General features: G+C 34.7%; 1 protein-coding gene across 2 annotated transcripts in view; it reads right to left on the bottom strand.

The window, feature by feature from the left end:
- The window catches only part of LOC141300492 (lethal(3)malignant brain tumor-like protein 4), a 74,745-nt gene that overhangs the window by 38,727 nt on the left and 18,195 nt on the right, over positions 1-17,823 (bottom strand). For both annotated transcript variants that reach the window (XM_073830780.1, XM_073830781.1), the window contains 7 exons: positions 14,158-14,234; positions 13,497-13,582; positions 13,312-13,422; positions 12,066-12,180; positions 10,990-11,101; positions 4,881-5,081; positions 832-972 (listed from right to left, as the gene is read on the bottom strand). In XM_073830780.1, coding sequence (XP_073686881.1) covers positions 832-972; positions 4,881-5,081; positions 10,990-11,101; positions 12,066-12,180; positions 13,312-13,422; positions 13,497-13,582; positions 14,158-14,234 — 843 coding nt within the window. The remainder of the gene's footprint in view (positions 1-831; positions 973-4,880; positions 5,082-10,989; positions 11,102-12,065; positions 12,181-13,311; positions 13,423-13,496; positions 13,583-14,157; positions 14,235-17,823) is intronic.

Below are 17,823 nucleotides of genomic sequence, written 5' to 3'. Positions count from 1 at the left end.
GTTCCATGAATATATTTCTAATCTTTCTATCATAAATATACCAAAACTTAATTTTTGATTAGTAATATGCATTGCTGAGAACTTCATTTGGACAACTTTAAAGGTGATTTTCTCAATATTTTGACTTTTTTGCCCCCTCAGTTTGCAGATTTTCAAATAGTTGTATCTCAGCCAAATATTATTCTATCTTAACAAACCAAACATCAATTAAAAGCTTTTATTCAGCTTTCAGAATTTAAAAAAAAGTACCCTTATGACTGGTTTTGTGGTCCAGGGTCACATATAGTTCTTAAGGTTTAGTTTTAGCTTTATTTTTAGTTATTTTAGTACTTAAACTTATTTCTATGAATTTCTACTTTTTAATAATTATTCTACTTATTAATGGTTTTAGTTAATGATAAAAAACCCACATTAAGCCATTGAACAATTCCTGCTTTTCCGTTCCCAAATTTAAAATGTCTTACAATGACAATAACTTATAGACATTCAATATTTTTATGACCTTAAATCTGATGGAAAAAACACACAATGTTATGGAACTGAGTTCTTAGAGACCTCTTGAAAAAGCATAAAAAAGTTGATTATGTAGACTTTTTAATGAATGGATGAAACTCAAACGAGGACAAAATGACAGAATGTTCATTATAGGGTTAAATCACGCTCTGAACTCATGCATATGTTAGTGCACGCCTAAAACATCACTCAATACATTATACGCACATTAAAACATTACCTATCTGTCATTTCTGAAACAAGCATGAAAATGCAGTCTCATCTGAGCTTGCTGTTGTTTTAGTTTTGCTGGTGCATTGGTTCCAGACTGATGCTCACCTGCTGGGCAAACGTCCTCTCTTCCCGAGGGGCGACAGCGGCTTCTGTCCCGCCGTCACAGGCTCGTCCTTCAGCTCTCTCTTCACCATCGCAGGACGACCGCGCAGACGAGGAGCACCGTCATACGCCGCCATCATCACCCTGAGACGGACACAGACACGTCAGAAACATGAAACTAGAACTCTTAACATCTCACATTAGTCTGAATCAGGATTATTATGCTCAAGTAAACCATTGCAAAAAAAGTAAACATATTTTCTGCTTGGGAAATGTAGGATTTTTAAAGTCTCTTACACTCAAAGTTAAAAAAAATACAGAAAAAAGCAATATTTGTAAATATTATTGCAATTCAAAATAACAGTTTTTTATTTTAATATACTTTAATATATAATTTATTTCTGTGATGCAAAGTTGAACTTTCATCAGCAATTACTACAGTCTTCACACGGCAAAAAATGCTTTTCTTACTTCGATTTTTTTGTCTCGTTTCCAGCCAAAACATCTACAAATTCTTAAATCTAGAAGGATTTTCTAGACAAATAAAAATGATCTTGTCTTCAGAAAAAATAAATCAAAATTAAGTGAGTTTTTGCTTAAAACAAGCAAAATAATTTGCAAATGGTGTAAGAAAAATAATCTTATCTGAAGCAGACAACTGGATTATTTTGCTTACCACAGGGATTTAAGAAGTTTTCAATATTTTGGCTGGAAACAAGACAAAAAAAATCTAAGTAAGAAAAGCATTTTTTGCTTTTCTTTTTTTTTTTTTCCAACATGATCCTTCAGAAATCATTCTAATATACTTTAGATTTATTACTTTTATTATCAGTGCCTAATATTTTTTTTTTGAAGCCTGTGATACTTTTTTCAGGATTCTTTGATCAATAAAAAGTTTAAAAGAACAGCATTTATTTAAAATAGAAATATTTCCAAAGAATATAAGTCTTTACTATCACTTTTTATTAATTTAACACATCCTCGCTGAATAAAAGTATTAATTTCTTTCAAAAAGAGGGAAAAAAAGAGAAAAATTACCAAATTTTGTTTGTTACAAAAGTTTTCTATTTTGAATAAATGCTGCTCTTTTTATCATTTTATCAAAGAATCCTGAAAAACGTATCACAGGTTCCAAAAACAAATGAAGCAGCACAACTGTTTCCAACATTGATGAAAATTAATAACTAAAATTAAAACTGAAATTAAAAATTATTATAAACCTAAACTAATGACAAAAACGGAACAAAAATACAAACAATTAATTGAAATTATGCTGCAATAAAATATTAGAATCTTAAATAAAACAAAAATAAGAAACTAAACTAAGTTATAAGTTAAAGCACTGAAATTGCGAACTTAATGAATAAATAAATAAAAAAATTGATGTGAATAGCAAAAACCTAAAATAAAATACATTACAAAAATATAAATCTTAAAAAAAAAAAAAAAAAAAAAAAGACAAAACCACATAAAATTACTAAAAGAAAAACTAAAAATATGAATAAAAGCTAGACTAGTATTTGAATACTAAAAAAAAAGGTTTGAGCATCAAAGTTCAAAAATACAGAAAAAAGATATATTTTTTAAATATTATTGTAATTCAAAATAAAAGTTTTTTATTTTAATATACTTTAAAATATATTTTATTTCTGTGATCAAATGTGAATTTTCATCCGCCTTTACTCCAGTCTTCAGCGTCACGTGATCCTTCAGAAATCATACTTATATCCTGATTTATTATCAATCTTGAGCTGCTTCATTTTTTTTTGGAACCTGTGATACTTTTTTCAGGATTCTTTGATGAATAAAAGTTCAAAAGAACAGCATTTATTCAAAATAGAAATGTTTTTTTTTTTAAGTCTTTACTATCTTTACTATTTAAAAATAGACAAAAACACATACATTTACTTCGAGAAAAACTGAAATTATAAAAATAAATGCCAACTCAAAATATAAATAAAAGCTACACTAGTATATGAACACTAAAAAAGCATCAAATTACAAAAATACAGAATTTTTTTTTTTTTTTTAAATATTATTGCAATTGTAATTATTTTAGTATACTTTAAAATATATTTTATTTCTGTGATCAAATGTGAATTTATTATCAATGTTGGAAACAGTTGTGCTGCTTAATATTTATATTTTTTGGAACCTGTGATACTTTTTCAGGATTCTTTGATGAATTAAATTTTAAAAGAACAGCATTTATTCAAAATAGAAATGTTTGTTTAAGTCTTTACTATCTTTACTATTTAAAAATAGACAAAAACATAAAATTACTAAAAGAAAAACTGAGATTATAAAAATAAACGGCAACTCAAAATATAAATAAAAGTTAGACTAGTGCATGAATCCTCTGCAAGGTTAGAGCATGCGCAGCAGTGATTGTTCTGAATGCGTCTGAATGCGTGAAGCGGCCGGTATCTGCTGGTGTTCTGCAGTGGGTCGGATCGGATCGGTCTCTTGGCATCAGCGGCGGTTTGTCACGACTCCAAGCCTCTGAACGGATCAGCTCTGTGATTCTCGCCTCTCTCAAACCTCTACATAACATTAGCCGTGTAACACGTCTGTTTATTGACTCGACTCCATACGCACGATTAAACGGCCGAGCAGCTGACGCATTTATTGTGGATGAGAAATGCTGGGGCTGCGCTTGACTGGGTCTATCCACAAACTCAAAATTAAACCACCTTACATTTGCTCAGAGACGCTGCAGAAGAAGGAATCGATAGTAAACGTACAAACCGAATGAAACCTTTCAATTCTCTGAACGTTCATCTAAACTCTTAAATATTAAAATCTGGTACACATATTTAAATATGCATTATTCTGAACAAATATCATTGTGCTAATGTCATTATAAGTATAATTAACTAAGTTTCAGATAATGCACAAAAAATACTAACTGCAAATAAACTAAATACATTTAAATTAAACCTAAAAAAAGTCACATAAAAATGAATTAAAAAAACATTAAAAACATTTTTGTTCATCAAAATGCTGAAATAAAATAAACTATAAATATTAAATGAAAAACTTACACTAAATGAAAATAAGAAACACTACAATTACTTACTTTAAATAACTAAAATGGAACTAAAACTGACTGAAATAAATAGTAACTTAAAAAAAAAATACATAAAAATGAAAATAAACTAAATATTAAACTAAAATTATTAAAAAACATTTTTTTCATTGAAATGATGCTGAAAAAAAAAAAAAAAAAAAAAAACTACAAATGAAAAAAAAAAAAAAATTAGAAATGTTTCCCTGCCAAAGAACTGAAATAATATTTTGGCACATTTGTAATCCAATTTCATATAAAAATGTGTTCAGGCCAAAGACAAAAAAGGGTTTAAGCATTAAAACAATAAGTGTAATGCTGCTTTAAATTGTTGTCATTTTTCAAAAAAATAAATAAATAAAAAAAAAAAATAAAAAAAAAAAAAAAGTTTTAATTGCACTAAGCAAAAAATAAATATCCTACATTTTTCGCTAATTTACAGAAGACACCCACTAAAATGTCATTTTAGTGTAAAAATCAGGCATATTTACACCAAAAATTAATTTATGAAACATTCAAAGACAAATTATTCTCACCCCAAATACTAAATAGATGCAATTCTACATTTTATTTTTTTATTTTTTAAATCCTAGGTTTTGCCCATTTGTCAGTAAGAATTTCTCATTTAAAACATAATAAAATTTAATATTCTTCCTTATTCTTTTATATATGTACAAGTCAGAATAAGCATGTTGCTTAAATTTGTACATAAATATTGTTACACTGAATGACAATCTAACATTATTTTCAGCAAAATTGTGACATTCTATTCTCCAAAAACGTATTTAAAACCTTAAAAGTAGACACTTGACTTACATTTAACATGCTTTCTATGGACATAAAATCACTTTTGTAAATTTCGTTTGATGTGGACATCTTTACGTCTTTGAGCCGTTAACTCTTGGTCTGCTGATATTATTCACTGTGTTATAAAGGAGCGCTGAACTGCATTGTGGGATACAGTATCTCAGTCTCACTGACAAACCTGTTGTCCACAGGGCTGATGTCCTCCTTCCCATCTTCTTCCTCCTCCTCCTCCTCCTCATCGTCCTCATCTGGACACAGGCGTTTGGTTTTTTGCACAAAGTGCACCGGGACGAAGGTGATCTGCTTCTCTCCTCCCAGACGATCCGGCAGCACCACCTCCTTCTTCATGTTCATGTCAGAATACGGGCAACCGAAGGCACTGATGGACACAGAGAGAGAAATGATCATGTCATGAGCCTGTAGGATCAATCTCTAAATTACTTTTTTCCACATCAATCTACATCTTATAATCCAGATCCTGTTGCATAAGTATTCATACCCTTTTCTGGGACACTGGAAATGTATCTCAGGAGCATCATATTGCTTCTAGATGTTCCTACACTTGGAGTGGAGTTAAACTGTGGCAAATTCATGTGAATGAGTCTGATTTAGAAAGACACACACACCTCTCAGAAAAGGTCTAACAGCTGAAAATGCAGATCAGAGCAAAAACCAAGATAACTGCCTGTAGAGCTCAGAGACAGACTTGTGTTAAGGCGATGATCTAGAGAAGAGTTCAGAAACAAATCTGCTGCATTGAAGGTTGACAGAAGCATTCTCCATAATGGAAGACGACTGGAACAACTAGGACTCTAGAAAATGTCCAAGCTGACAGAGATGGAGAGGTGAAAAGGTGAGGCAAAGAATGGCAGATAATTGCCAAATGCAGATGTGCAAAGATGCTCACATCAGACCAGACATCTCTTTTTTTTTTTTTTTTTAAAGTGTATAAATATTTTTTTTTTTTTAGAAAATAACCAATAATCTTATTCTTTGGCTGGGATTTAGAGCTCTTTGAAGCTGCATTGAAACTGCATTTTTAACCTTTAATTCGTTGAGCACCACTGAAGTCCACTAAATAGAGAAAAATCTTGGAATGTTTTCCTCAAAAAATAAAAACTGAAAAAAAAAAAAATTTTACGACATGGGAATGAGTATATTCTCAGGAAATTTATATTCTGAAAGTGGAGTAATCCATTTTTTATTTTCCTTTAAAGTGAAATAAAAGTTATAAAAACATTATGTGTGTATTAAAATAACACAATGTTATGATATCTCAAATATACTAAAATAACACTGATAAGTTAAACCCGTTTACTGCAATCCAGTATTAATTTAGTATTAAGATATTTTCATTTTTATTAAGATTTTGAATTTGCTTTATTATTATTTTTATAGATTCACTCACTGAACTGCAATAAAACCACTGGACACACACCAAAACACTGCTCTACCTGTGTGTTTTTTAAACTAAACTAAAACTGAAACCCCCCCAAAAAACATTTTTTTATTTGGAGAAGAAAAAAAAATTCTTATATTTTTTATCTTACTTAAACAACAAAGTGAAATAAAAATAAGAACTTTGTGTATAAAAAAAAAAACAAAAAAAAACAAACACCATGATATCAAAGACACTACAATAACACTGATTTGTTACATTTGTTTACTGCAATCCAGTATTAATTTAGTATATCGTCACTTTAGAATTATAAGGTTCTATCTGACATTTTTGTCAAAATTTAGTTATTCACATTCTTATTCTGTGACAATTTATTTACATTATTTGATGTTTCTTTTGTAAGCTGTGTCAATTTTGAGCCTTTTTTTAGAAAACAAAAATGGTTCTATCTACAGAAGTCTATGGAATGCAAAAACTTTGAAGCTCAATATCTCGAAAGTGCTGAGAATGCAGATAGAACCTTATAATTCTAAGGTGACGATATATTATATTATATTATATTACTATATTAATATTATATTTGTATTTTACTGCATACTGCATATATACTGCACAAAATAGGGGGGAAACATGTAACTGAGCTCAATGCAATTGTAGATTTGATCGAATTGAATTTTAATCCTTATCCAAACATATGTAGTTACTGGAGGATGAATATGCTTGAGGCGAATGCGTTTACGTAAGACAGATTTGAGATTCCTGCTGCTCCTACAGTAATTCTTATCTAGTTTAAGTCAGCAATACGAGAATGAGAATGTTCTGGCATATTTTCTGATATTTTAGTAAGGCAGAAATGCCAATGACACACTGGTGTGCCAAGATGAGCTGTTGCTTTTCCTGATATCAACACTGCATACGCACTGAGTTCATTCAGATCTGTTAATGCAAACCGATTCAAAGACTTCTGTGTGTGAATAAAGCAGCAGCTAATCAAAATGCATGAAATCATACTATTTCTACCACGTCTTACAGTTGATTTCAGCTGATGAAGCAGAGCTCTGAGAGCTGCATGCATTTAATTCAAATTTCAGATATGTTAACAGCATTAAAACCACTTTCCTACATCTAAAAACCCTAGAGGTGTACAGCCATATCAGTGAGGTTGAATGAGTCTGAGATGATGATTTAATGTGTGTAGTTCTTCATAAGAGACCATGCTGTCATTCAGCTCCACACATTTACATAAATACTGGATGTTTGCAGAGAATCCTGAACTTTAGATTAAACCTCACGATGCAAAGATCATGTGTTTGATTCATAGTTAATGCAAGGACTGACAGAAATGCACACACCTTGAATGCAATGTTGGATAAAAGCTTCAGCCAAATGCATGAAGGCAAAATGCGCTGGTTGCCCTTTTCAATGAAATTACATTAGATGGAGCTCTCAAGATTAAAAAAAAAAAACAGCAAATGAAGCATCAAAAAAATGCATATGATTTGTGCACTATATTAAAAATGTTTTGAAATGATGAATTATTAAACGCAACATGATCTCAAAGTCACGTCTCACATTCACACAGCCATAAAACAAGTTTGTTCTTCATCCTCCATTACAACATAATGAGTTCATTTGTAATAAAGCATAAATGATGATTCTCCAGCAGATGAGGTGGTAGATTATTAAATTGCTTTGATTACTCATTTCAATACGAGTGTTAAATAATGCATCTATTACGTGCTTGAGTTGCCGTAGCTCTTGTTTACTGTAATAATGGTTTGGGGCGTCTCATATAAACAGAAACTCGTTTAACTCCGGAGGATGTTCTTTAAAGTCCACGAACACTGAAACGCTCTGGTATTGTTCACCTGTCCACCGGATTGCAAAGTGACGCTACACTTCTGCCTAAATAGCTAGTTTTTTGTATGCAAATGCATGCAAATTGATGTAAATGAGGTTCTAATGAAAGCCGGTCCTGTCGGTTTCGAAGCAGAGAGGATTTCGCTGAAGCGCAGCTTTAAAATGCTTCCTTTCTTATTCTGTCTTGCTCTGTGTAATCAGAAGTGGCTTTCTAAAAAAAGCCGTATCCTTTCACTAAGGGATGGGTGAAATACGTGCACAATTGATTCTCCGGTGATTATACGGCAGGGAAAGGTGAGCTACAGGAATAGCAGCGGGGCTGATTGCATGCAGACGCTCCGGGTGGGATATGAAGGAGAGAACGGAGGGTCTCGGCACAAAAAAAGAGCCACGTTTGTTCCTCGTATTGCACGGGTTCAGGGGTCACGGTCGATTCAGAGCTCGTTCGCCGCTCATTTGTGAACAGATGCTACTGAGAGAAACACGACTGCAGTAAACCATCAAATTCTGATATTTGAATGACTTGATAGCCGTAGTTCAATCTAAATACATTAATGACATGCCAATTAATTAATTTGCAATTAATCCACAAGGTTATTTAAACTTGTTAAACTGACAGCCCGATTCTGCACAGATTTCTTCAAAAGCCCATTCAGATGTTTAGATTTGGCACATGGCAGCGGGTTTAACAGGAGAAATGAAGGACTTGTTGAAGCCGTGACCCTAATCAGAGAGAACAGAGGCATGCTGGGATTGGGACAGACGGACTATTGGCTGGAGATGCAGTTGTGAAAAAGTCTCTGAACAGAGTCCAGAAGTAAAATATGACTATCTGAGGCCTTAAACAACAAAACAAAACAAAACATTACACAGGATTCTAAATACCAAACACACTGCTTATATGAATAACAACCAAATTCGATTCAAATTCTATTTGTCTTATTCACATTCCCCAACATAATTATGTATACCATATTAGTCTTATCTATTGTGTATTTTTATGTAATTGTATTCACTTCTGTATCTGCATTTTATTTTCATAATCTGTGGTTTATTGTGTGAGTGTCTTACTAGTGACTTAGGTGTACGTAAGCGTCTCACCTGCGATTCAGGTGTACATGAGTGTGAGCACCTCACTAGTGATTCGGCTGTGTGTGAGCGACTCACTGGTGACTTGGGTGTACATGAGTGTCTCACCAGTAAATTAGGGGTGTGTGAGTGTCTCACTAGTGATTCAGGTGTGAATGCATCACTAGTAATTTGTGTACATCTGTGTGTGAGAGAGAGTGTCTCACTAGTAATTTGGGGGGTGTGAGGGAGCATCTCTCACTAGTGATTTGTGTACATATATGTGTGAGCACATCTTACCTGTGATTCAGGTGTGTGCATGTGTGAGCGTCTCACTAGTGACTACGCGAGTGTCTCACCAGTGATTCGGGTGTATATGAGTGTCTAACCAGTGAATCAGTATGTGTGAGTGTTTGTTTGAGCGTCTCACTAGTTACTTGGGTGTATGTGAGCGTATCACTAGTGACTCGGGTGTACTAGTGATTTGTGTATGTGCGTGTGTGTGTGTGTGTGTGTGAGAGCATCTCACTAGTGACTTAGCTTAGTGTGAGCATCTCACTGTGACTACGCGAGTGTCTCACCAGTGACTCGGGTGTAGATGAGCGTCTCACTAATGTCTCGGGTGTACATGAGCATCTCACTAGTGTCTCAGGTGTACGTGTGTCTCACTAGTAACTCAGGTGTACATGAGCAGCTCACTAGTGACTTGGGTGTACATGAGCAGCTCACTAGTGTCTCGGTGTACATGAGCGTCTCACTAATGTCTCAGGTGTACATGAGCATCTCACTAGTGACTCAGGCGTCTCACCAGTGAATCATGTTTGTGTGAGTATCTCACTAGTAATTTAGGCTTATATAAATGTCACATTTGTTTGTGTGTGTGTCACTAGTGATTGGGTCACATTTGGTTGTGTGTGTGTGTGTGTGTGTGTGTGTGTGTGTGTGTGTGTGTGTGTGTGTGTGTGTGTGTGTGTGTGTGTGTGTGTGTGTGCGCGAGTACATGAGTGTCTCACTAGTGACTCTGGTGTATGCAAGCATCTCACTAGTGGCTGAGGTGTACATGAGCATCTCACTAGTGACTCGGGTGTACATGAGCGTCTCACTAGTGACTCTGGTGTATGCAAGCATCTCACTAGTGGCTGAGGTGTACATGAGCATCTCACTAGTGACTCGGGTGTACATGAGCGTCTCACTAGTGACTCTGGTGTACGCAAGCATCTCCTTAGTGGCTGAGGTGTACATGAGCATCTCACTAGTGACCCGGGTGTACATGAGCGTCTCACTAGTGACTCAGGTGTACGCAAGCATCTCCTTAGTGGCTGAGGTGTACATGAGCATCTCACTAGTGACCCGGGTGTACATGAGCGTCTCACTAGTGACTCTGGTGTACGCAAGCATCTCCTTAGTGGCTGAGGTGTACATGAGCATCTCACTAGTGACCCGGGTGTACATGAGCGTCTCACTAGTGACTCTGGTGTACGCAAGCATCTCCTTAGTGGCTGAGGTGTACATGAGCATCTCACTAGTGACCCGGGTGTACATGAGCGTCTCACTAGTGACTCAGGTGTATGCAAGCATCTCACTAGTGGCTGAGGTGTACATGAGCATCTCACTAGTGACCCGGGTGTACATGAGGGTCTCACTAGTGACTCGGGTGTACATGAGCATCTCACTAGTGACTCGGGTGTACGAGCATCTCACTAGTGTGTCGGGTGTACATGAGCATCTCACTAGTGTGTCGGGTGTATATGAGTACACTACACTAGTGATTTGTGTGTGTGTGTGTGTGTGTGTGTGTGTGTGTGTGTGTGTGTGTGTGTGTGTGAGAGAGAGCACCTCACTAGTGATTTGGGTGTATGTAAGTGTCTGAACAGTGAATCAGGTATGTGTGAGTGTTTCACTAGTGATTGGGGTGTGCATGAGCATGTCATCTGATGGTGTGTGTATGCGAGCGTCTCACCTGTGGTGTCCGGTGTATTTTGCTCCTTTGATGTGGCCGACGCCCCTGCAGCCCGGGGTTGGACACACACCCTGCGTAACGGAGCTCTTCATGTCTGAGAGCCCTGTGTGAGCTTCAGAACAACACAACATCACATCCTGAATGAGTGCAAAACATCAGCTTTCAGCAGAAAGATGTTTGTACAGCGTTACTCGTCCTCTAGTGAGCAGCAGCTATTTCAGTTCCTCACACACACACACACACACACACACACACACACACACACACACACACACACACACACACACACACACACACACACACACACACACACACACACACACACACACACACACAGATGATAATAACACTTCATACATCATACTAAACGCAGTAAAACTTCACATCTCTCAGGTCGGCCCAGTAATTCATCATGTGATCTATAAGTGTGGCATAATGGGAACAGACACACATACTTTCAGGAGAATGCAGCTATGGCAAAAGCTCTCAAATCCGCATTTAAAATTCTGCATAAAATTTTTTTTATTTTACCTTACATGCTGCTCATTCATAACCAGTGTTATTTAACTATTATTTTAGCATATAAAGTTAAACTAAATGCAAATGAGAAATCTTGCCTTGGCAACTATCTGAAATAAAAAAATTTGCTTTTTTTTGACTCAGTTAAAAAAAAGAGTTAACATTCATTTGATTTCAATCAACAAAAACATTCTTATGGTTTTAGTTCTAGTTAACTATAACAATCCTGTTCATAACTGATGTAATGATAAATAACAGCTGTATTGATTTAAGATCTCAAACATGCTTCAAACACAAGAGCATTAAACACTCATTATTTAACTGTTAAAATGGGGATCTTTGAGCTTTAGTAATCCAGCACTAAACTATCAGAGGAAACATGCATTACTGCAGCAGCTGTGCTGAAGGACGTCCTTCCCTTCAATTAAAAGCCTTACTGGCAAAGACATCCACTGCTCTATTTACTCTAGAACACCTGAGAACATTGGCTGATCCGACCTGAACTGATTCCAGCTCAAGCGACTGTAATGTGATTGTGAGAGTAAGCAGTGACTCACTGAGCGGCGGTTCGAGCGGGTGACCCGTCCTGGAACACCAGCCCACGGGATGAAGATCCGGCAGGTCCGAATCCACCCAGAAATCAAACTTCTCATGCCAGCCGTCAAAATGCACCTGAGCAACAGAGAGACGCTTATTCCAGAATGACAAGAGGACAGAGCACAAAACAATAATCCATTTTCTCTTAAGGATTTATCTGAAATCTATGAGACCAAAATTACAGACCAGCATTCATTCAGATTAAGTTTCTGTCAGACTAAAGGTAATAAAGGAATTATTCCTTAACAGATAGAACTATATATACACACTGTCTTTCAAAAACTTTAAGTTTAAATTTTTAAGTTTTATTTTTCAAAGACACATTATATTGATCAAAAGTGTCAGTAAAGACTATTATAAAGTTTCTTTTTTCAAATAAATGCTGTTTTTTTTAACCTTCTATTCATCTGTGAATTCTAAAAAATAAAATGCATGATCGTTTCCACAAAGATATTGTGCAGCACAACTGTTTTCAACATTAATAATGTTTCTTGAGCAGCAAATCAGCATATTAGAATGATTTTTGAAAGATGACAGTGTGACATCGTGACACTGAAGACTGCAGTAATTATTCTGAAAATTCAGCTTTGATCACAGAAATAAATTACAGTTTAACAGATGTTCACAGAAAAAACAGCCGTTTTAAATTTGTAATATTATATCACATTTTTACAGTATTTTTGATCAAATAAATGCACCCTTAATGAGCAGAAGATACCAAAAAATCATAATCATTCTACACTTTCTACACCAGTAGTGTATAAATCTGTAAATCTTCCTAGGAGACAGATGAATAGAAAGTTCAAAAGAACAGCATTTATTTGAAACAGAAATCTTCATAACCTTATAAATATCTTTACTGGCACTTTTCATTTCAAATTTCAAATTAGCACCCAAACTTTTAAATGATAGTGTCCAAAACTATAGTGTATTTCCTCATAAATATCGTGCAGCACAACGGTTTTCAACTTTGAATGATAATGAGAATTTTTTCTTGAGCAACAAATCAGCATATTGGAATTATTTCTAAAGGGAGTAATGCTGCTGAAAATTCAGATTTAATAACAGAAATCAATTACAGTTGAACAAATATTCACAGAATATTTTAAATCAGAATAAGCAGACTTCATGAGTTCATATGACTGAAATAAAACCAGAGATGATTTGGAGAAATGAGGGTAAATATCATAAATGACTGTGACTCACTTTGACTCTGTAGTCTTCGATGTCTGCGATGGTGGCCACGCGGATCAGCATGGGGTTTCGTCTGTCCACCGCCTCCAGCTTCATGTGCGTCTGGAAGCCGTGTGGCGATATCTGCAGGAACACACAGCGGTCAGATCACAGATCACTCATCTATGATCACGCATGACCTATAAAAGACGTCTCACCTCACTGAAGGCCTGACTGGGAGCTGCAGACGCGCCTGTGTCCTCCATGTAATCCTCCCAGATGAAGTGCTCTGGATTTGGATGTCCTACAATAAATCACAACATCACTCCCTGATCACAATCACACACAAACTAATTTGTATATACTGTATGTCTCACAGGAAAAAAAAAAGAAAAGTGTTCTGGAATATATGAATGAATCGTAAGGAATAAAGAACATGTCTGGGTCAAATAAAAAGCAACTACAATAAACTACAAAATGTACAGATAATTTGACTTTACTGAAAACAAGAAAGTAATTTTTACTTGTCTAGAAAATGGTCCTTGATTTAAGAATTTTTAGATATTTTGGCTGGAAACAAGACAAAAAATTTAAGTAAGAAAAGCATTTTTTGCAGCGCAATCGGCAAGCACTCGCTCGTCAATCTTTAGCTCCGCCCACGACACGCCTCCAGAAACTCGGCTGTTTGTAAATATGATAAAAGTCTTTTTGGAGATCTGATGGATGCAGTACTACTCTACAGGTACTCAAGATTAACATGAGATTGGGTTTGGGTTACACGCATGACTATCACAGCTCTTCCAGAAAGTGATATGACATATGACAGCGTCAGCACTGAACACATGGGGAATGTGAGTGTTTCTAGAGTCTGATCCTCACCCTGAGGTGCTGTGAGCGGCCGGCCGTGATCCTGACACCAGCCCACCGGGTGAATGTACGGACTGCTGGCGTCACACCTGAGAGAACACAAAACACACCCTCAACATACTGGACTCACTTCATTACGCAGTAATACTTACATCAGTGTTGGGGGAAATGCATTACAAGTAATCTGAGTTACGTAATCAGATTACTTTAAGTAACTAGTAAAGTAATGCGTTACTTTCTAATTTACAAGAAAATATTGGAGTTATTTTTCCAAATAAGTCACGCCAGTTACTTTTTCCCCACATTTAATGTTTGAAAGCTCTCCTGTTCCCATCAGTGTTGCCAAGGGCTATTTTAACAGTGTTGCCGTGAGCTGTTTTTTAGGTCTGCGGGTTGAAGCGACCTCAATATTTAGACACTGGAATGCTAAAAAAAATCAAAAAAAAAAAAAAAATCACAGCAAAATAAATAAATAGTAATAATTAAATAATTAATAAATAAAATAAATAATAATAATAATAATAAATATAATAATAATAAATATAAATATATATATGTGTGTGTGTGTGTGTGTGTGTGTCAAAATTATAGATTTTCTTTTATGCTAAAAATCATTAGGACATTAAGTCAAGATCATGTTCTATGAATATTGTAAATTTTCTACCGTAAATATCAAAGCTTAATTTTCAATTAGTAATATGCATTGTTAAGAACTTATTTGAACAACTTTAAAGGGGATTTGCTAAATATTTTGATTTTTTTATATTGCAGAATAGTTGTATCTCAGCCAAACGTTGTTCTATCCTAACAAACCATACATCAATGGGATGCTTATTTGTTCAGCTTTTATATGATGTATACAGCTCAATTAAAAAAAAAAAAAAAAAGACTTATGACTGGTTTTGTGGTCCATGGTCACATTTCAGCTATTTTAATAGTTTTTATCCCACATGCAAGTGCTATTTTAATTTATTTGGTTTTAATTTATTTCATTTTCATTTCAATTTCAGTATGTGCTTCCATCATTGTTCTTTAAATCTGTAATATATTTTTTATTTTAATAGTAGTTTTAAAAATGTATACGGAGGGAAAACATCACTTTCTGCAGTGCAACTAATAACATGAGGCGTGTTTTTCCAACAAACGGAAGGATCTTTATTTTTGCATACTCCACGTTAAATGTATGACAGTGCATGTGTGTTTACAGTATGTGAGGGCCGTTGGACATACAGTGCCTTGCAAAAGTATTCATACCCCTTCATTTTTTGTCACATTTTGTTTTGTTGCAGCATTATGTTAAACTGCTTTAAATGAGTTTTTCCCCACATCAATCTACTCTCCATACTCCATAATAATGACAAAGCAAAAACCAGATTTGCAAATTTGACAAATGTATTAAAAATCAAACACTGAAGTAAGTAGATTGCATAAGTATTCATACCCTTAACTCAGTCCATAGTTGAAGCAGCTTTACAGCCTCAAGTGTTTTTGGGTCTGATGTGAGCATCTTTGCACATCTGCATTTGGCAATTATCTGCCATTCTTTGCCTCACCTTTTCACCTCTCCATCTCTGTCAGCTTGGACATTTTCTAGAGTCCTAGTTGTTCCAGTCGTCTTCCATTATGGAGAATGCTTCTGTCAACCTTCAATGCAGCAGATTTGTTTCTGAACTCTTCTCTAGATCATGGCCTTAACGCAAGTCTGTCACTGAGCTCTACAGGCAGTTATCTTGGTTTTTGCTCTGATCTGCATTTTCAGCTGTTAGACCTTTTCTGAGAGGTGTGTGTCTTTCTAAATCAGACTCATTCAAATCAATTTGCCACAGTTTAACTCCACTCCAAGTGTAGGAACATCTAGAAGCAATATGGATGCTCCTCAGATACATTTCCAGTGTCCCAGAAAAGGGTATGAATACTTATGCAACGGGATCTTTTCAGTTTTTTATTTCTAATAAATTTGCAAAGTTGTTACAAACCTGTTTTGTGCTGTCATTATGGAGTATGAGATGTAGATTGATGTGGGGAAAAAAATAATTTAACAATGCTGCAACAAAACAAAATGTGAAAAAAATGAAGGGGTATGAATAGTTTCGCAAGGCACTGCATATATATATATATATATATATCTCCTGATTGTGAGAGTGTTGTTCCACACATGCACAGCATCTCTTCAGCTTCTCCTGCTGGATGCAGACAGTAATAACACGCTCTCAGACTCCATGTTCTGTTTCTGCTCTAATCCATTTATAGCCGCTGTGTGAACGAACGGACGGACGTGTCTCTCTGTGTGGGCCGGACTCTAATTTTACCTCGTCTTCCTCTCCAGGGCTTTTCATGAGAAATCCCAGAAGCGATGCGATGTGGTGCATTATGTAAAACACACACACACACACACACACACACACACACACACACACACACACACACACACACACACACACACACACACACACACACACACACACACACCACTGAATCCAGTGTGAATCGAGAATCAATCGCTCATTAGAAACACACCTTACATAAGCACAAGCGGATATTAATGTCATACTATTAATGCACTAAACACACTTATACACTCACAGCCTCCACAGAACATCACACACACTTTGATTAAATCACATCAAACCTCATCATTAATGCTACTATGATCCATGTTCATTTATTTGATCTCTTCCCTTTTTAAAATGCATAGAATATTAATATGCATTAAGGTTATTGCATATTCAGCCCTGTTTACATTTGTGACCCTGGAGCACAAAATCAGTCATAAGTGTTGTTTTTTTTTTTTTAATTGAGATTTGTACATCTGAATAAATGAGCTTTTCATTGATGTATGGTTGGTTAGGATAGGACAATATTTGGCTGAGATGCAACTTTTTGAAAATCTGCAATCTGAGGGTGCACAAAAATACAAAAAACAATATATTGAGAAAATTGCCTTTAAAGTTGTCCAAATGAAGTTCTTAGCAATGCATATTACTAATCAAAAATTACGTTTTGATATACTTACGGTAGGAAATTTACAAAGTATTTTCATGGAACATGATCTTAATATCCTAATGATTTTTAGCATTAAAGAAAAATCAATAATTTTGACGCATACATGTTTTTTTGATCACATATAGCATTTATTACTCATATTTTATATTTGCTTTGCTAATTATATTTGCACGTTAGTGGTTTGATGTGCTTTTGTTATTTTATTAATTTTTATTAAAACTTTCTATTTATCCTACATTATTTTATTTCAGATTTTTATTTAAATCTAAATAATAATAAAAAAAAAAAATGCACAACAAACACTAAAATGATTTGTTTTCCAGGAAAAAAAAAAAAAAACCTAATCAAGCCAAAATAACAAGATGTTTCAGAGAAAATATATATTAAAAAAATAATCATTTAAGTTTTAGCCATTTTGTTACAAAATTAGTAATTATGTTGCCATTTTATTCTTTTTTTTATACTTTTTTATATTTCTATTTATCTTTATATTATTTCAGCTTTGGTAATTCAACTTACATTTAAAAAAAAAAAAAAGGAATTTTATTTTGAATTAAAAAATTTATTTCAGGGGGCAAAGGAATATTTCTAAAGTTTGTAACGTTTTCAGCTTCATTGCAATTAATGAAAATTATTTTCACTTAGTTAGTTTCAGTTAACAAAAACAAAAAATTA

This window comes from Garra rufa, chromosome 24, assembly GCF_049309525.1.
Source record: "Garra rufa chromosome 24, GarRuf1.0, whole genome shotgun sequence".
Taxonomy (NCBI): domain Eukaryota; kingdom Metazoa; phylum Chordata; class Actinopteri; order Cypriniformes; family Cyprinidae; genus Garra; species Garra rufa.
The sequence above is the reverse complement of the archived record's forward strand: the minus strand, read 5'-3'. Positions and strand labels throughout refer to the sequence as shown.